This window comes from Lates calcarifer, linkage group LG6, assembly GCF_001640805.2.
Source record: "Lates calcarifer isolate ASB-BC8 linkage group LG6, TLL_Latcal_v3, whole genome shotgun sequence".
Classification (NCBI taxonomy): Eukaryota; Metazoa; Chordata; class Actinopteri; family Centropomidae; genus Lates; species Lates calcarifer.
In genome coordinates, this window is record NC_066838.1 from 5,816,712 (window position 1) to 5,837,352 (window position 20,641).

The window sequence follows — 20,641 nt, forward strand, 5'->3', positions numbered from 1 at the left end:
AACAAATATCTGTCATGTTTAACGCCCCTAACATCACTGAAGTGAAAATCTGTTGGAGTGAGAGGTGACAAAGGATGTGTGAAGGGAAATAAATGAATGAAAAAAATCTCAGACCAACACAGTGGCTGTATCACAATGCCAAGAAAAATACAGCTGACTCATAACAGACTACAAATTTCAGCTTGCTATCCATAGCCATCTACACGTATTTAAACCTAAAGGCAAAGGTTGTCATGGTGTGGTTAGAAGAGACAAACAGGCCTTTGCCTGGACGGCCTGTTGGTGTTCTGGTATTGTGCATATGGAATGAAGCCAGGATCAGTGCTCAGGTCTCCCACAACCTACCAAAAGAAGCCCAGATGTTAATCTCTTCTAGACAAGTTCAAGTAAGTAAAGTTCAAGAGGGCGACATGATCTTGATCTTGTTTCTATGCTGTTTTGTTGGCTATTTTTCCTCTATTGTAAAGTAGAGCATGTGAGGGCTCATTGTAAGCCCTGCTGCCCCAGTAAAACCTCTCCAGTGAGCACACTGTTTGAGCTGCTTAACCTCATCGTGGGGTTTGACAAACTTCTGTACCGTGCTATGATACTTTTCCTGAGAGGCTGTAAAATATTCTCATTTACAAGCCCCAATATGTTTGATAAAGTACATCTCCTATATTTGTGACATTTGGAAACAAATCTGTGTCACCCTTGTCAGACTTTCAAACAGGGCCCTGACACATTAAGTCAGCCATGGGGTTGGATTTGTGTTAAGTATTGCTGACTGGCTGCTCAGCCTCCCAAATCTGTCATTTCAGTTTCTGTTATTTCTACTTCTTCTTTCCTTGTTGCCTTTTTATGATGCCATTTGTATTTTTTTTTCTCTGTTTGTACAGAAACTAACAATTATTATCATTTTCAATGTTGAGCCAATTCTTTTCTCAATTACACAATTAATCACTTGGTCTTAAACCATCTGAAGGTAGAAAGTTGAGTGACAAGTGTTTGAGGCAGGAGCCTGACCAAATGAAAGGGAGTGGGCTGGGACAAACAATGTGAATAGTTACACGGCTAACTCTTGAATCCAATTTTCCCACTGAGTCTTTGGTGTTCTGCATTGGCAGCCTGTGATGGAGGTGGGGTTATATTACATTTGACAGCAGCTGGACTACATTTAAACAATGAGTGTCATTGAACAACAGACGGGGCCTGTCCAGCACAGAGGCCCCTCAGCTTCTGTTCCAGCTGTCAGAATCTGTCTTGAGCCGCTCCTCGTCTTCCTGCACTCATTGGCATGAGCTAATACCCTATTGCGTTATCTGACCCACGCATTTCCCCCCAAACTTCCATGAAAACAGTGATAAGACAAAACACCTCCAGCTGGCGGTTGTTGAACAATTAAAGTCTGTGGGAGGGTTGAGGAGAGCCACATGTCTAATGCAGGGAAGGACCACGGCAGAACATAGAAAAGGTCATATTAAACAAGGCATGTCGGGAAAGGCAATAATGTATGATGGGGCAGACGTGAAAAAACAAAATTGTTGCCAGGATTTATTGCAGTCAAACTTTATCATGTAGCTGTCTAGACTGCAGTAAAGAGGTTGAGAGTAAGAGACTGTAGAGTGGGTAATAGAAAGAGAGAGTGTTGGGGAAATTGGGCACTGTGACTGATCTGGCATCTGTTAGCCTCAGGTCGATTTCCGCCAGGTTGAAACGTAACACCACAAGCTGCAGCACACTCCGTCATACTTATTCGTACTCTGAAACCCTTGCATCAAGGGATCAGATGCTGATGATGACAAACTCTGCTGTTAATACTTCGGGTCTAAATTAGAATGGTTAGTTTACAAAAATACAAAATATTATTGCTAACAGTTGTACACAGTTTAAGTGCTAATTTAACCATTGAGTATGCGGTAATAATCAGCCAAATCATTTTCAAATATCTAGGGATAAAGTTTTGATTTTAAACCATCAAAGCTATCAGGTGGCCTGTTGTGTACCACCCCAAATCTGGTTAAAGCCTCTCACACTGTTTCATGCACACAACATAATAAAGACAGATGGCCGGTGCTGAACAGGTGGGGACACATTTTAAGGCAAAAGAGGGAAGTCGCACGATGGAGGGAGCAACAAGAATATCAGTTTACATTCCTAATCTCAAGCTAGTGGTGCCGGGGATTTTATTTACCATCAGTGCATGAAAGTGGACTTTTGGATGAGACTGCCTGTACTTTTGATTTGCCTGCATAATAATTCAAAGCCTTTCCACATTCATTGTTTGGCTACATAACAAACTGAAATGGATACAACTCAGTTTAATGTTTTTGCAAGGCACCAACTCTTTCATTACAGTAAAAATAGATCAAGATTAATTAAAGGTGATGTGTATTATGTAACTGTTTTTCACTTTTTTTGACATTTCTATTTTAAGCACCTGACAGAGATGCTGCTTTTAGCAAGTCTGCTGTTTGTGAATGAGACATTTGATTAAAGTCTCTTCCCACACAGGGCTTCAATCAGTCAAACATTACTACTGCACTGATTCCTTGAAAGTGATAAGGTTGTTGTCGCAGCGTCTGTTTGGTGCACAGGTCAACCAGGCCAACTGTAAACGTCATGTCACCTAAGCCTCTATTTACCGAACAAAAGCAGGCAGCTTGTTCAAGGTGGGACATAACTGTGGGGCACAAACACTGTATCCAGGTCATAAGCACATCCACAGTCATTACCGTGCACCAGCTGAGGGAGGTCCAATAGTTTGTGAATCTAAGGTCACACCAATATCCAGGGCTACATACAATGAGTTCAACGGCAGAAAACACCTCACAACTGCAAAACTACAACTAAACATCAGGAATACAGAGCACAAAACAGGCAGGACAGAGAGGGAAGGAGGGATAGAGACATCTCAGTATTGGCCATTTGGTTGACAACTGATCTCTGCGATGAGTGTGCAGCACAAAAGATGGAGACAAAATCAAAAATTAGGATCTTGAAACCACATAGTATGACATCTGTAGATTTCCTTGTAAAACATAATTGACGTTGAAACTCTAAGCAAGATTAGGAGAGGAACTCTGGTATAAAAGGGAATTGTCTCTGTGTCTTTTTTTTTCACATGATCAGTCCCATAAACCAGAAGTGCCATAAAAATGGCCTTTAAAAAGTGTCACTTACTCTCTCTCTGCTCCCGTTCCCTCAAGATGGCGTCTAGCCACTTCTGCTTGTCCTCTGCATTTTTGGCCATGCAGACAAACCACTTGTTTTTAGCAGTGTTGTGGATCTTCCAGCCGTTCGTCACTGTGTAGTTGTTGCTGTGATAGTCCGCTACAAGGTGAAAAATGAATGAAGCAATTAACTTTTAAAATGGGAGAGGAGTCATCATGAATTTGAATTGCCTTTAGGGTTTAGGGATATACTTATAACAAATCATCTCATTAAAATAAAATTTACTTCACTGGTTTTTGTTGAGCTTGTTTTTCTTTCTCATCCCCATGTTATCTTTAAGTATTCTCATGCTGAGACAAAAACCACAGACATCATGTAAACACTGACCTTAGTGGTAAATATGGGTCATAATGAATCACACTAATAAAGATGTGAAATAAGTTAACTTTAAAGTTCTCTCCAACAAGAATTTACTTTTCAAGCACAGATTTACGAGGCAATTAAAAAGATAAACATGATGCACCGTGTGAGCAGTAAAAAGACCATGTTTCCACTGACTCAACAAAATCTCCCCTCGTACCCCTTTCTAATTTTATCATCCATTTAGCCACAGGTGAGCAGCTACTGAATAATGAATGGCCACTGGTAATGGGGTACATTAGTCTCATGCTCAAAGGTCATATAAATAGATCTGATACCTCAGGCCCCACAGGGAGCAGCTCCTGCCATTCTGGGAGAGCAGGGAACTGGGTTGGGACACACATACTACTGTGTACAGTCTGTTTTTAGCCACTGGGATGGAAAAGATGGATTCTAGTAAAGTCTTATGTAAGGACATGCTCAGATCTGTGATGTGGCATTTATCAAAACAGAGAGGCGTATGAGTCAGTGACAGGGCAGACATTTTTAATTATTGCAAAGGTGCACAGCTCTCAACTACGTTCGCAATGACTTAATCAAACTGTTTGCAACTTAAATCAGCTTCTTCAACTCTGTGACTCAGGGTGGCAACATTTTGTGTATAGTATAGACTTATAAGTTATAGATTATTAGCATTTTTGCTGTAGAAACTCCGTTCCATGTCCATTCACGCTTTCAGCAGATAACCCCAAAATACTACTCACATTTCATATCTTTTACACTTGGTAATCAGATAATCCGTGTTCTGAGAGTTCACACATGTACACATTTTCAATGTGGCACCCCTGACTTCTGAGAATAAGGCATGTTTTTCTTTGTGGTTTTCCCTTCAGCAGCCTAAATGTGACAGCCAGCAGCCAACATGCAGAAAAAAAGGTCATGTGAGCTTGCAAAAATATTCTGCCAGTGCAGAGAAGAAAAAAAGAGGAAACATGTGAGAGAGAGGAAGATGAAGTGTTTCTACACCAGCGGACAACGAGTTCCAAGCCCAGCGCGGTGCCTCGCAACAAACCACAAGAGCAAAATGAGCTGAGTGTCGACCGTATCGCTACCAGCCCATAGATGAGGAGCTCTTCTTTGGTGCAGTATCTCAACCAATACGAGAGCACATCAAGTTTATCACCTAGCTCGGGGGAGCTGCTGCACCTCACTAGCTGACAGCAAAAGGTGGTAAGTGAGGTTGCAAGCTATATCCTGTTTGAAACTAGGTGCAAGTATGACACTCCACCCAAACTGTCAACAAGTATCTGATTCATATCCGAAAACCAGTTTCTTAAGTGCCGGATTCATAAACCAAGATGTGGAATGAAAAATTAGCAAAGTTTGCATATTAAAAGTAGAAATTATTATTGTTACCGCACAAGGTAATTTTCTATATCAATATCAAAGGGGATAATGTTGCATGAATGAACATATATAGACACTGCTGGGCAAACACAAACCTGTTCCATCTTCCACATTTTCCACCTCCATCACCTCTGTGTTGATTCGACCTCTGAACACATAGAGGGGCCCGTTGATAGACTTGGTCCTCTTGGTGGACTTCTTTCCAGAAACCCTAGGAAATGGGACAACACTGTGGTTACACTCGGCAGGGAAAACATCCGTTGATGCCAGTGCCGTAGTAAGAAGAGAACCTGTGTTTGCAACACATGCACATTCATATAGACACAGGTATGGGTGCTTCAGGCACATGTAGGTGTTTCTGTTTTGCTCGCATACTAAAAACCTGTCTACACAAACAGGAATGTGGACATTTGCTCCAATTTCCTATATCTGGCTTCCTATCTGTAGTTAGTCAACAAAAATTTTATTATTTTTCAATGCTTTCTTGTTCCTTCTTCCTTAACACACTGTTGAGGTAATTACTGTGTAGTTGTCCGGATGTCGCATTTCTCACCTGGACTTTCTCTTGCAGTAAACCAGAAGGTTGTCAAACAGGAAGAAGACGCGCTCCTGGATGTTGCCGGCTGAGATTTTAAGAAGATTTCCATGAAGCAGTAACTCCGTGCAGATATCTGTCAGGTTGGTGCCCTGGAGAAAAAACATGGAAACAGAAAATTGTATCATTAACTGATACATGCATGTATGAGTAGAATTACAACATTAAGATATTGCACTACTAAAGAGGTTGTTTTAGCATGGAAACACTAATAGTACTCTCAGGACAAATTGGGGAGTGGCAAAGAAGACACTGTTGTCTGTATCAAAACTTGAAGAGTTCACAACCTCAGTGAAACAATATGAAATAGGACAATTTGTTTTCATTCCATCGTCAATGGTAGGAAAAAATAAACACAGCTGTCCCCCACCTAACCTAAATTTAGGGCCAATGCAAAAATATTAACTGAACACTTTTCTCTGTCAAGACTTTTAGCCTCTGGTCAATCACTGAATGTGTGACAAGTAAAACCAAAACTTCAGTGGCAGTGGCAGCCTCGCAAAAGCTGTTACCTTGGCCTAGATGTAGCTTCCCAGGGGGCTCTTGTTTTAGGAACAAACAAAGACTTTTTATTCTCTCCTCAGGATGTAAACACATGTACGCACAAGCTACAAATACACACCTGCCTCCATTCACATTAAAATACAGCTGTATATGAATAGAGGAAGGAAATACACGAGTGGTGGAAGGTGGAAGTGCTAAAGCCTTGTTCTGATCCCTGCAGGGAAACCTGGTCAAATGCTTTGTACCTTTGTACCGAGGGGGAAATTTAGAAATTGTAATATAAAAGCCCAGTTAACTCCACAGTACTTATTCAGGAAGATGTATTATGTTGCAGCAGACCACCTTCACAGGATGTGATCAGGCTTTTCTGAAGAGCTGTTTCTTGTCAGCTATATCACACACACCACAACCTGCTGAGACCGAGAGAACCTGTCCTCTTCATGAAGCAGTGAAAAGAACAATGACACAAACCACAGACATTGGTCTTTTAAAGTCAACACAATGGACTGCAAGAGCTAAGACAAACACTGTTTCCCCATTCGACACGTAATGCCACATTGTCTGATTTATATTAATCATCAAAGATCAAGAGGTATATGAGAACTTTCTTTCTCATTTTAAACTTACTACAAAAATTTTGAAAATCAATATTTAGAAATGTGGCCCATGCATCTCTCAGTCTGTTAATGAAGCTATTGACATCAATCTGGAACTCTTGACCTTGTTGATTGACCACAGAATGTTGTCTAATTAACCTTTACACAAAGTGGTGGAACTTCTGGACCAATTACTAGCTTTATTTGAGCTTCATTATTTTTAGAAAATCATTTTCAGTATTTTCACATTTCCAACTGGGGAGCAGAAACTGCTTTCACAGATACAGATAAATGCATGAGCAACCATGTATGCACACGTTCCTGCCTGAGTTGTAAATGACAGATGAAACTATTTCCTAATGCCACAACTGGCACACACAAATTTTAAGGGTGAGCAGTAAATGCACGCTGTTCACCTAAGCTGTCAAAACAGGGCTAACAAAAAATAAAATAATAAAGTTAAAAGACATCTCATTACTCATTGTTAAACAGATCATTCCACCCCAAATCATCTGGAACTAAATACAGCCATGTGTGGGCTTAGGACAACCTCCCCCCTTTGGCTTATAGAGTACCCACCACATCCCCACAGGCACACACACATATACATCAGATTTGGACTTCACTGCTGTCTTTGATGTTTCTGACATGGGTCTACAAGAGACCTGTGGAAACCCCCCGACAGCCACACCCACTCTCAAGCGTCCATAATTGATTCCCACGAGTATATATTTATGATGGATGTTCATCGCTCCAGAGTTCATAGAGAGAAAAATGACTCTGTGAGCTCGTCTTAAGGTGAACACCGACTGGGCCAGGGGAAGGGATTGTGTTTCAGATGCTGTGTGTGTTTGCAGACATGTATACGCCTTCCTGCATTTATAATGTATGTGTACGTGTGCAAAGTGTACTAATACATGGTGGCAGTGTATGTGTATGTGTGTGCACAGTGTATTTGAGAGGCAGTAATGCATCTGGGCCTTCTTCAGCACAACTGGCGGTCTCTTCCATTAGGGCTGGAGGTGATTAGCCTGGAGAGTGGCTGGAGAGAGGAAAGAAGAGCGAGACTAATGCTGTTAGGTTGAAGCCTCTGTAGGGGGGCAGGGTTCGGCCTTTCCAAGCTTCTACTGAGTTGTTCAGAGAAAGAGAACAGAGAAATCGCCTGTCTTAGACTGCACAAATTTCACTCTGTCTGAAATTTTCCCCTAAATGAATCAGATATGCATCAATTTTCAGAAGTAAAATTGAAATTTTGGCTGGTTCTGATCTGTTTCATTTGAGTTCAAAAATCTTTCATGTTCAAACAATTTAGGCACAAAATTGTCCAACATAAGCCTATTATATTTGAAAGTGTCTCACGGTGGAGCTCGCTGTTAATAATCAGATAGATCAGCAGATGTATAACAGCTCCGGGTGCAGAAGAAAAATCTGTCTCTGTTTGTGTGAAAGCAAAGCCTTAGGTGTGGTACACACAACATTAACCTCATTACCAATCTGAAAGTGTCTGATAGTGCCTACTTAGGGTTGCATCTATTATTTCAATTATTCATCATTATTCATCCATCCATTATCTATACTGCTTGTCCTTTAGGGGTTGTGGGGGACCTGCAGTCAATCCCAGCTGACTTTGGGCAAGAAGCAGGGTAAAACTTCTCACCAGTCTATTCCAGGGCTGACATATAAAGACAAATAGCCAGTCATGGTCACATTCACAAACTATGGGAAATTTAGAGTCACAAATTAACCTAACCTACATATCTTTGGAGTGTGTGTGTGTGTGTGTGTGTGTGTGTGGGAGGGGGGGGCACAGGGAGAACATGCAAACTCCACACAGAAAGGCCCCTCTCTGCAGGTTCAAACCCAGAACCTTCTTGTTGTGAGGCAACAGTGCTAACCACTGCATAACGTACCAACCACGGAATAGGAAGAACCATATGTAAGAGATTATTCATCACAAATGGGACCAGATAATATTCTGTCCGGTCTTTCACTATCAATATACCCACACTGAATAAACATGTCTTGTTCTTAGTTTTTTGGGTAGATAATTATCAGGGTTAATGGTGACATTTTTCTGAGGGACAGGGAGAAAAGGGGCCTGCTTTTCCAACCAGATAGTGGGATGTCCTAGAGGGGCCCACTCTCTGGTTCCATCCTTCAATTTTTTTCCTCTACCCTCCTCCAAAGGTCCCCTCATATAACCCTCCCAGTGAATGTGAGACTAGCGCTCTGCTTCCTAGGTCTCTTCTGATTGGGCAGCATGCCCGCTGGCATCCCCCCTTGGCACCCTGTGTGGGTGGATTGTCCCATTGGTGCCCACTAAGACAAGGCCTCTGTTGTGGTGGGTGAGGGAGGCGTGAAAAATTCACTGGACCCTTCGCTCGGCTCCCAAGCCCCGTCCATGGCCCCTGTGCTCAGAGTAGTGATTTGGCTGCAACAGAGCTTAACTCCTAAGATAGATGAAGACTGTGGTGGTTTAGCTGTTTCTAAAATAAGTCTGGCTGTTTTTGTCATGGTTATGTTATAGGACTTTCTTTTCTTCCATTTGCAGAAACCTTGAGGGAATCACACGTGTGTTACATTTCAGGATGCTCTGATAAAATTGTATTGACTAAGATAATTCTCTTTCTGTCTCTCTTTCCTTCAGTTTTCACTCTGTAAATGCCACAGCAGTAACCTCCTCTCCTCTCCTTATGACTAGTGTCACCCTGACCCATTTCTCATTCTCCCTAACTCTGTCCGTCTTGCTCTCACCTCCCAGCCCTCAATGTGGGATTGCAGCTGTTCCAGAGCCTCCAGTTTCTCCATCTGCCTCTTGGTCTCATTGATGTTGGAGCAGACCGCCTTCATGGCCTGCAGAGCCTCTTCCACCGCTGGATAGTCAGCATGCTTTTTAGGTGTCCTCTTCAGCAGTTCCTATGTTGGGGAAAGAGGAGCTGGGCTAAGTTTCAAGAAAGAATAAACAAGAGATTTCCAGAAGCAGACGCATTATAAAAAACTTTGTAAAGAAAATTATTCAATCTTAGAGGGGCACAAAGTAGTCCATGACCTTTAGTAATAACAACTCCTTCTATGCAAGTCTCAAACCCACCACTTCTGAAATTACTAGTAGCTGGGGAAGATAGGGTGTCTTGAAATGCCAGCAGGTATAAAGTTTTTGCTCCAAAATGAGTCACTAGTACTGATCAACGCAAATACATTACAATCTGCACAATATCTATGTAATGAGGTTTCCTGGTGTTAGGTAACATGCAAACTTAGTTTTCAGATTATCTAAATAACACAATGACAGTGTTATTTTATGATATTATTGCAGCAGTTGTGCTAGTACCTTCAGCAGCAGAGGGTACTTGCAAATCCTCTGAATGGGAGTGAGAAGGTAGCCCTCCAGGGGAATATCTGTGCTTTTCTTCCCTCCCAGTAGCATACAGTGCTGAGGAGGAAACACATACAAACAATATTATACACCAATGCAAAATTAGACACATTAAATATTAAAAAGTAAGGATTATGTATATAGTCACAAAGAGAGGCATTCTGCCTGAAGTGAGTGTAAGTTTAGCTATGCCTTGGACAAAGTGTTAGGTTTTTCTTTAGCTTTACTTCCTGTTAGCAGCGAAGTTTCCATGGTAGGTGAATCTCTGGGATTCATCAGCAAAAAAATGCATTTTCATTAGGTCTTGTTCTTATAAATCTTATAAATGTTTTAAATTCCACACCTACTGTATAAAACTTTTTGAAATGTTTATTATCTAAGACAACACCTGTCCAAAAAAGAATTGATGCATTTGCAGCCGTTTTCATTCCTGTCTTGTGCCTCTTCTATTTTTTCCAGCAATAAACAGACTTTAATTGACTATTGTTGTCATTTCCATTCAGTCACAGTCTGCTGCACCAGCAGTAGATCTGTAACAGGTCCAGGTGTGGAAGAATAATCTGTCTCTGTCTGTGTGGAAGCAAAGTCTTAGGTGTGGTACATTTTCCATATGTCTGCTACTTCCATTGAAAGGTGATTAAACCTGTATGTAGATTGAAATATGCTCAAAAAGTGCATCTGCAATTGTGGAGCGATTGTTGCAGCTTAAACGGCATTTGTGTATTTAGACACTTAAAATCAATGTAGTGTGTGATTTTCAATGTGAATTGTCATATAAACTCATCTTTAGTTTTAGAAATGATGCATGATTATTTATTTCTTAGTCTATTTTGGCTTTTCTTTTTTTTCTTCTTTTTTTTTTTTTAGAAAATGTACAATTAATTTATTGTATAGAGAACTACTACTGGTACTTCTACCATTAATTTCTTTATTCATTTAATTACATAATTATTTGACCTCTGTGACCTCAGTGTATAACCTCAGTTTTGGTAAGACCAAACCACAACAGCTGCATTTGCCAGAAAAGCTAATGACCACATCCTGTCACTAAAGTATGGCAATTTCATAGTTGGTAGTCATTTGCATTAGAACTTTCTGTTTCAGATATATTTTGAGATTTGGGTACAAGTGTATATTCATATTTATACAATGTACTCTACTGATTGTGTGTCATGTATTTTAATTGACATGAATGCATGGATTATGTCAGTAGCACCAAAAGATCATTCTCCCTCTGCTTCTCTTGCAGGAAAACCACAGCCAAGAGATTGAAACAAAAAAGAACATCATTATTTTCACGGTAGCTTAATAAAAGACAAAACTGTACAGCTGTGATTACACTATATTATATTTCATCTACTGTGGCACTGAAAAACACCCCAAATATCAGTGTTTTTCAACAAGAGGGTGACTGAGAAACCTCTAAAATGTCTCCTCATTCCCCAAAAGATGTGGGCTTTTAGAAACTAGCCCCCAGAACCAGTTTAAAGGGGGGAGTTTTCTTCTGAAGTGGGAGGTTACTGTTACACACGTGGTTTCTCTACGCCTTGAATTTTGCAGGAACGCAGCCTGTCAGTATGCTATGAGCTCATTGGATGGGATGAAAGATCAAAAGCAGCCATGCAGATAAACTACTTGAGTGTTCTCCGGTGGGAAAGAAGGCAGGAGATCAGTATAGAGCATTATAATCATATGGCAATTCCTTTCAGCTCTGCAGAGGAGGAGAGGATGGTGAGGGGGTTGTGCAGCATTTTTGATGGAAAAAAGGCAAAAAACGCAACTTTGGAATTCCACAGATTCCGAATGTATTAATCTCTCCCCTCTCTCTTTCCTTCTCTCCCACACCCCCGTTTCTGTCCAAATTTTCCCTAGCTTCATTTCTCTATTATCTTCTGCTTATTTGTAATCTGCGAGCCCGAAGCCAGAATTCCCTCTGCTCTTCAAGCTGACCTCCTTTTGCTTTCACTTCACTTCTCTCTTCTCCTCCAGTGCAATTAACACTTCATTTCTACATGCAACTTCAGAAGCTCCCTTCATCACATGATTCAATTAGCATGGAAATGGTTTAATCTTGAAAAGAGCTTCCACTGGAATTAAACACAGCTGAAAAGAGCCAATGGAAATACATATTACCTTACTATAAATTACTATGACAGCTATTTGCAATGGTTACCACTCTCAGAATTGAAAAACTTAACTTAGTTCTACTGTGTACATCTGGACTGGACATCATATATTTTCTTTGCCAAGTTATTGTATCTTTAATAGACAATGTTTTGGCTGTTCTCTTAATTTTAGAGAATCAATCTTGTCTCTATTTTGCTAATGGTTGCTACACAAAACACAAGAGCTTGTCCAATATTTGAGATTATGCTGAGCAGGCCTGACAACTGCCTTAATACATAACCAGATGTTGTGTAGTGATTTTATTTTGGAAGCATTAATGTCGCATAAGACCTAACCAATTAACCACTGCATGACTAGGCCAGGAGAAGCAAAAAGCCAAAGCACACAGCAACACTCTGATCCCACTGTTTCCAGTCCTGTGGGTCAGAATAATAGCATGGAAGCAAACCATCAGGCAGCGACAAACGCAGGGCTTCAGATCTCTTGGCCAATCCAAAAAAGGCTGCCAACACTCCACAGCTGGCTGGCCCAGAATCTGCAGATGATTTCATTGGTTGGGTCCCCACTCAAAGGCCACCTCGCCATTCTAAGTTCATTGTCCAGGGCCCAAAGGTTTGAGTGTCAAAACACGGAAACAGCTGGTGGCGGAAACATTACAAGAGCGACACAAAAATGACCTTGATGGTGGTTGCATCCTGTCCGGGCAGGAAGAACCCTGTGACCTTGCTATAGTTTCTGCCCTTTATTCAAGTGTTAACATGGAAATGGAGGTGACACTATGGAAGGAACAAGCAGGAAGAGTGTGGATAAATGATGATGATGAAAAAGATATGACCGCAAGGAGACTCACAGGAGGAAAGAAATATAGGGCAAAGGGTTACCGCAGTAAAGATTACAGGAAGAAAATAAGGTGAGAGGTTCATGTGGACAAATACTTGGCCTCAAGTGACATGAAATAGTGAAAACATGGAGATTTTTAATACATAATTAAGAGGAGAAAAGTCAGTATCATAGAGAAAAGAGGAAGGAAGCTCATAAAAATGCAGAACAGAGACAGATTCGATGACTTGGGACGTGGTTAAGCAGGGTAAAGAAAAGGCAAGATAAGCAAGACAGAGGAAAGAAGCTGTGGTGTCTTACCAGAAGGTAGGTCCTGATGTTGGGGATCTTGTTTAGCTCCATGAGAAGTCGCAGAGCCTTTTCATGGTTACTGCAGTATTCGCCATACACTGAGAAACTCTCCCTCTGCAAAACAGAAGAAAAACACCCCATTTAACACATTGTACTGGTTAGTTGGCAACACTGAGGAATCTACTGAGACAGCTGACAGGAGGAAGATTGACAGTGCAGAGCAGAAACTCCAATTACTACAGTGTAATGAGATTCAATTTTACTACAACAAGGAAAGTGGTGGATAACTGCACCTCTACAGCTGTCATTACTTATTATTAGTAGTAGTAGGAGCAGCCACAACATTTGCTATGTCAGGCTATCATGTGAAGGTGTAACTCCAACAGTGATTGGTCAGAACTCTTTAAAGAATCCTGATTTTCATTAGGGTTTTCAATCATTAACGTTTTCACTGACATAATTTTTCACACTTCTCTTTTCCAGAGTAGTCTTCGTCATAGCGGAAAAAAGTACAAACAGTATGACAACATACAGCACTTTTTTCATTTCCTAGGTGACAGCATCACATTACAACAAGACTAAACAACCAACTAATACAGAAGCTTTTGTCAAGCTGCCATTTAGTATTCTTTACGATACGTAACACGACACCTCAGCCTCTGAATAAACTGTAGCTTGAAATGCATTATTAATGCAGAATACTGTAGACAACAATGTATACACAGTATCACAGCTGCAGTTGAATTTACACCCTGAAGCTTATTGAAGCCTGTTGTGTATTCTTGACTATACTACAGTAATTGGGATGTGAAACCATGTGCAAAGTGGGGTCTAAGCCTGAGGTCTAGAAACTGAAACTGTCATCTGAAACAGCATAGTAAGTGAAATCCAAAACTGCAGGTGCTCGGACACCACTTTCAACCCTTAACTGAGACACTACTGCCCACAGGCTTTGCATTTAAAGACGGCTTGGCCATAATACTATAAAAAGAATAATCAATATCCAGTCACTCATAGGCTAAAGAGTTTAGATAGCATCTTTGGAGAATGTTATGGGATCCATAAAAAGATCATCTTATGACAACACCTTTAAAAATACAAATGTTGCCAAGCCAGCATCCTGTGCAGGCACGGATGTGCTAAAGAATTATACATGCGGTTTTACTCCCACACACACACACACACATACAAACCTAACTACATAAAAGTATTGCTGAGCGCATGTGTGCATGTGCCTGTTTTACATGGTAACCCAGCAGTGGTGACTGAAGTGGCCAAACAAATCTTACAGCTCTTTTTTTAGATCTCTGTGTCTCTGCTCAATCCCTCTCTGTTGACCAGAAGGAGCTGAAAATGGTTTGTAGATGTGTAACACAAGTGAGCAGCATAATGTAAACGGTGGGCAGTTTTTAACCACACAGGCAGGCAGGAACACAAACACACCCAAAGCCGCGTTTGGCAGGGGATTCCAGTCCAAAGCACCACTGGGAGCAACAGCTGGGCCGGCATATGGTGTGAAACCCCAGATACTGTCAAACTGAGTTAATACACTACACAGCTAAAAGAGGGGAGCACAGGAGGGATTTGTAAATGTACATGTACCATGTCTGTCTGTTTGTTCATAAGTACAAATAAAGGTTAATTGTATTCTTAACAGTCTTACAATGTTTCTGAATGTTCCTGCCCATCAACTGAAAAACATGTAGTATATTTAACCAAATTCACATTATAGCTATATATATAATCTTACAGACTGCTGCCATGTTATTGATTTCTTTTCATTTTCGTACAGATTAGACAAGAGTAAGGTAGTATAAACAGAGCACCGCTCACATTAGCAGTCATAAAACACAGGCTTCCTTATTTATTTCAATACCAACACAAACAGATGCAGGGTAGTGTGACGATAAACTCGATACTGGTTACAAACTTGGTTGGCTGACCAAAGATAGACATACAAAACATGTGTATGGGTGCATACCTTGTAATGTGTATATATGAACTGTGTTATTTCTTGTTATGTTTTTTTTCTCTGACACTAACCCTTATCCCAAACAAGTAGTTGAGGTTTCTTGGAGCTGAACTAAACTGTTTTAAGCTATTGTCAAAAGAGTATAGAGAAAACAAACATGGACCAACTCAAAACATATCCACTGTGTATCAGTTTACGCTTACATGCTCCAACATACTGTGGCATAGCTGAACCTGAAATAACCATTTCATCTCTTAGTCACCATCTGGAATTGAACCCCTCTACTCACAAAAACAGCATGCCTCTTTGCCTCTTTGCAGCTATGTTTACAACCCAAGCCCACTCCAAGGTGTTTCCTTTCCTCAGGTGACAACAAGTACACTGTCAATTCAGACACTCTTAAAGTAGTTCAGAAGTCTAAGTGTGTGAACCTTTAACTTCCACACAGTCAATTTTAATGATTGGGACTACTCTGAAAGACTGAAAGACATCGGTTGTGCCCAGAATAACTCCAAGAGTTACGTTGTCCCTTTGATAAACATAAGTCTTTATTTGAATTCCTCATCATTGGAATGTTATTCCGGAGGCTAGATGAGAGGGTAGTATCAAACGCTGACAGAGTCAAAGCATAATGGGTGTAGTTCAGAAAGTGCATAATGACATGACTGTTGCTTCTTGCACAGTGCTCACATATACGCTCCCAGAAATAGAGCAAATATTGATGTCTCTGATTTCTCCTCTAACAGGAGTCACTTTTTCACCTTTGCAGAGTTGGAATAATTCTAAGCACATCCATGTGTGTGTTTAGTCAGAGGAAACAGACTCATTCTGAATTTTTGCCTCAAGTTGGTGAGATAAATATTAGTTGTTTAAAGCTGCAAAATGCAGTAAATTCATTAATATTGATGAAGAAACATCTGTATAATGCTTACAAAGAATTTTGATGACAAACAATTCTGGTTATGTTAATTCAAAGACTGGTGCACTTTATTTTTTTACATTTGCAGCCTCCCAAGTCATCTTGGCAACATCTGACTTTGAATAGCAATGAATCTTCCCATTTTTCTTCCCTAAATGTGAGTGGCAGACAGTCTTGTGGAACAATGCCGGAGGTTAATCAAACCCCAGTCATGGTTTTGACCTCTGGTTGAGGTCAAGGGCTATGGTTGGAGGGCGCCAGACGGGGCCAACCAATTGGTTGAGAGGTGTCAGCGCTGAAGGAGACAAAGGTCATGGGTAGCAGAGGGAAGTGTAATGGATATGCAGCAACAAAGGTGGTGCGTGTGAAAAGCTCAATACCTCAACAGAAAGACACACAAGTAGGCACACACAATCACAATACACATACACAAAGAGGGAGGAAAACACAAACATCAACAGAGTGAAGTGAGAGAGTGAAACAGAAATATGTTTGTGTTCATTTTTTTGAATTTGTTTGAAAATTCTGTTTTGATTGATATTAATCATTTAAAGGAATAATTCAACATTTTGAGAAACACGCAAATTGACTTTCTGCAGAGCATTAGATAAGAAGGTCAACACCACTCTCACGTCTATACAATGAATAATGAGGCTGAAGCCAGTTAGCTTAGCTTAGCTTAGCTTAGCATAAAAGACTGGAAACAGGGTTGGCTTGGTTGATTTTCTGCTTTAATATTTTTTAGATTAATTGAATATCTTTGGGTTTTAGATGGTTTCAGTCCTGAAAACCAGCAATTTGAAGATGTCAGCATGGGCTCTGAGAAATTGTGATGGATATTATTTTCAGAATTGTATGACTAATCGATTAATTGAAAAATTATTGACAGATTAATTTATCTATAATTAAAGTAATCATTAGTTGCAACTCCAAAACATATAAACATTTACCATATAATATCATTATACTGTACATTTTAAATACTACATGTAGCCTGTGTTTATGTTTTTACATGACATCATAATCATATGAATAAAACTATACTAAATTATTACTCAAATGTATCATATCACTGCTACAGAGACACTTATCGACTTTTGCTTCATCACTATGACTCATTGTGAATTGATATCCAATACTAGCTTGAGTCACAGAGGTTTCTGTCATGAGGAAATGCAGGCTTGAAGAAAACTATGAAAAAACTATGAAAATTATGAAATGACCAAAGCCCCTCTTTTTACATGAATCAGTTCACCTGCAGCTTCCCAATTATACATCCAGTCTGACCACAGAGAGATGGAAAAAGAAAAAAAACACATTGAGCTCCTTTAATCAATTCTCCGCTCTGACACTTGGCCTGAAAGACTGAACGATCATGACGGCTTGCACATGTGTGAAGGTATGATTTGATGAGCCAATTCAACAGCTATCCCCCTAGATATGATTAAATGTCATTCATGCTACAAGCAGGTAGTGGATAGATTATTATTGATTGTGTCATTTCACTTCAAAGAGGTGGTGTGGTTCATAGAGTGGCATGCAGGTTGGATTTTTATATATAACCTGCTCTAGAGACAGAAACAGTGGTTGAGTTTAGCAGCAGAGCCAAAGATTTACAGATCAAATTTTTAAAAACTTGTAGATTTCTTGGTGATGCAATAATGACATTCATTTCTTCCTCTGAGAAACTAAAACTCCACTCTGCATATGCTGTGCTCCTACAACACTGCTCTGTAGGCTGATACCTTGCTGAGCTGTATGTGCCTTAGCGAAAGTGAACTGAAGATAGTTTATCAGAGAGAGACAAACAGAGAGGGAGAGAGACGGAGCTTGAGATTGAGTGCTACCAGCAGAAGCATTGTCCCCTCGCTGAGTGACACACCATCTCTTCCTCCCTGGACACAGACCCTTCTTTGTTTGTTCCCTGGGGCCAAACGAGTTCAAACAGAGGGGAGCGGAGGGGGCGGGGGTCGCAGAGCGGAGAGGAATCTTTGGATGGAGGGATGGAGGGGTAAAAGAAGGAGATGGCAGAGACAGTGACTTGCACAGACTGATGAAGAGGGATGGAGGGAAGAGAGAGTCTTTTGCCTGACAGGATGCAGGCCTGTTTGGAAAAAGGAGGAAAGGCAAAGGGGTGGAGGTAGTCTGTAAGAGCGTGTGTGTGTATGTGCATATGTGTGTGTGAATGGGGAGTCCAGGAGATGGGAGGGTGTGCATGTGAGAAAGAGAGAATTAAGGGGTATTTTCACAGCAGGCTTTGCACGCTTTCCCTGCATCTGTGGTTACGGGTAACCCATGAAAAGAGTTTGTGTGTGGGTTTTTTTTGCATGGAAGAGGAATTCGTGCATGCATGCACCCCCACATGCATATCCATGTGCTTGTATATGCGTGTGACTGTCTGCTGTTTTATGTGTGTGTTTTTGTGTGCGTCATGCACTTACAAACTGGAGGAATACGTGGCCCAGGGCCTGCTGAGGCTGGGGTTCGGGCTGCAGACTGGCTTCCACAGCAGACAACACTTCTTTGTGCAACTCCAGGATGTCCTCAATATTTGAAAACAGAATCTATAAACAGATGGGATGATGTAAAGGGAGGGTATACAGAGGAAGGAAGAGATAAAGAGGCAGGGCGGAAGGAAGAGCAGGAAAAGAGCAAGGAAGTGACCGACAGATGGACAGAGATGTGGGAAAAGAAGGTAAATCAGTGAATAAATATTTTATCTGAGCATCTCAGTTTAGAAAAATCAATCATTTTATGTATTTAAACTTTAGCTTTTGGCTGCATAAAAGAAGTCAGACGTACCTTGACATGCTCAGGAGACAGACACTGTTGGTCATCTGCAGTTTGCCTGATTCGGTGCAAAAACGCCTGAGGAGGAAACAGACACAAAGCAAGTTTAAAAAAGAAGAACTGTGCTTTATCAGTACTGAAACATTTAGTGCACTTCTAAGAGAATGTAAGCAGATGGAGAATTTGAACATCTGAATCCAATTGAAAAAGATAACAGTGAAATGAACCATGGCGTGCACACTACCGTCTGGTCTGGAAGTGGAAGTCCAGGTTCCCTCTTCTGATTATTTTAAAGGTAGTGTGTATGTACTCTTTGTTTTAAGGAAACAGATTCATACAGTACACAAAGATTCTGTCACATCACTATATATGTGCATAAACACACAAGCCCTTGAGCAATAGACACATGTACACTCAAATACTTCATGGAAAGTTGCTTTTCATGGTGTGAGACAGACGTGTCACAGTTGTTTCACTGTCCCTTAGGTACCACAGAGCTTTCCATTATATGACAAAACATGTTTTTTTCCCCCGTCTGTCTTGTGACACTTGAAGCTCACTGTATGGATCTTCTGTAATGGAAGCTAATGCACCTGAGCATTCAGCTGTAAGACATCAGCCAGAATAACTGCTTCATTGTTGCAGCATCTCCACACACCACTTCAGCAAAGACGACCGTAATAGGCTCATGTCAAGTTGAGCTTTGTGTGTCTGTGCAGTTTTGTCTGTGTGTGTGTGTGTGTGTGTGTGTGTGTGTGTGTGTGTGTGTGTGTGTGTGTGTGTACATGCCTGCCAATCAGAATCCTGACTTAGGAAAAAAAGAACAGCAAAAGAGAGGGGAAGTGAATCTGCAAACAGTTTCTTTTATTCCGTCTTCCCCATTTCTCTGTCTATCACACTGTGTCTGACAGGCTTAACCTGCCTCAGTCTGACTGTCTGTCACATCTCCAGACGCCAGTACTGTCTTGAAAAGAAAAGGGATAGAGGAGAAGGGGAGAGGAGATATGTATCCCCTAACCACCAAATAAAACTCCACTCCTGAAGCCTCCTTCATCTGGCAGGCTCCCACTGTTGTGTCTGCCTACATTTCAGTGCCTCAAGTCTGAAAATTGATACTGTAGCTTGCCACGTGGATGGAGGGTGTTACAAAGAAAAAAATAGCTTTGAGTTCAATGAGAAATGCACAATAATTCTGAAAATCTAAATATTACTGGAGGTTACTATTGTTCTAACCTGTAGGCTGTTGTACACCTGCTACTTCAAAGCTGCAATGATGAAACAAGCGACACCCTTATCTGAACTCAGACTACCAGCACTCATGTTAAAAGGTCAGTAGTTCTTGTAGCTTCTAGCCATGCAGATAGCTTTGATTTTTAAGATATTTGTCTCTGTGATTTCTGACTCTATCCCAATACAGTGTAGGTTTGTGGAATTTTGCTTTTGGTGCTGAAAAGTCACATTTGAAAAATGTTCACAGCAATGTGATTATCTGTGCCAATAACTGGAGTTTGAGGAATAAGAATGTGTTGAACCATTTTTTATATTTCCCAAATTCCCACCTATAGAAGATAAAATATAGACAAAAGTTTTAAAAGTTTTCTACTTCTGGTCAGGAAAAATCTTGACATCTTAACATTTTTTCGACTTGTAGCTTTTTCAAAGCTACTTTTTCTGGTCTGTTAAATATAAGCCACCAAAATCCACCATAGTA

The 20,641-nt window shown here is 40.7% G+C and overlaps 1 protein-coding gene and 1 long non-coding RNA gene across 2 annotated transcripts in view; one reads left to right on the top strand and one right to left on the bottom strand.

Annotated features, from left to right (window-relative positions):
- Positions 1–20,641, bottom strand: part of prex1 (phosphatidylinositol-3,4,5-trisphosphate-dependent Rac exchange factor 1) — a 79,127-nt gene that overhangs the window by 42,365 nt on the left and 16,121 nt on the right. Inside the window, 8 exon segments of the mRNA XM_051071050.1 lie at positions 3,163–3,312; positions 5,016–5,131; positions 5,474–5,607; positions 9,370–9,531; positions 9,947–10,048; positions 13,259–13,363; positions 18,582–18,704; positions 18,943–19,008. Coding sequence (XP_050927007.1) covers positions 3,163–3,312; positions 5,016–5,131; positions 5,474–5,607; positions 9,370–9,531; positions 9,947–10,048; positions 13,259–13,363; positions 18,582–18,704; positions 18,943–19,008 — 958 coding nt within the window.
- Positions 3,319–9,515, top strand: LOC127142549 (uncharacterized). Its single transcript, XR_007813371.1, has 3 exons — positions 3,319–4,743; positions 5,492–5,598; positions 9,377–9,515. It is a non-coding gene; the product is annotated as an uncharacterized LOC127142549 (long non-coding RNA).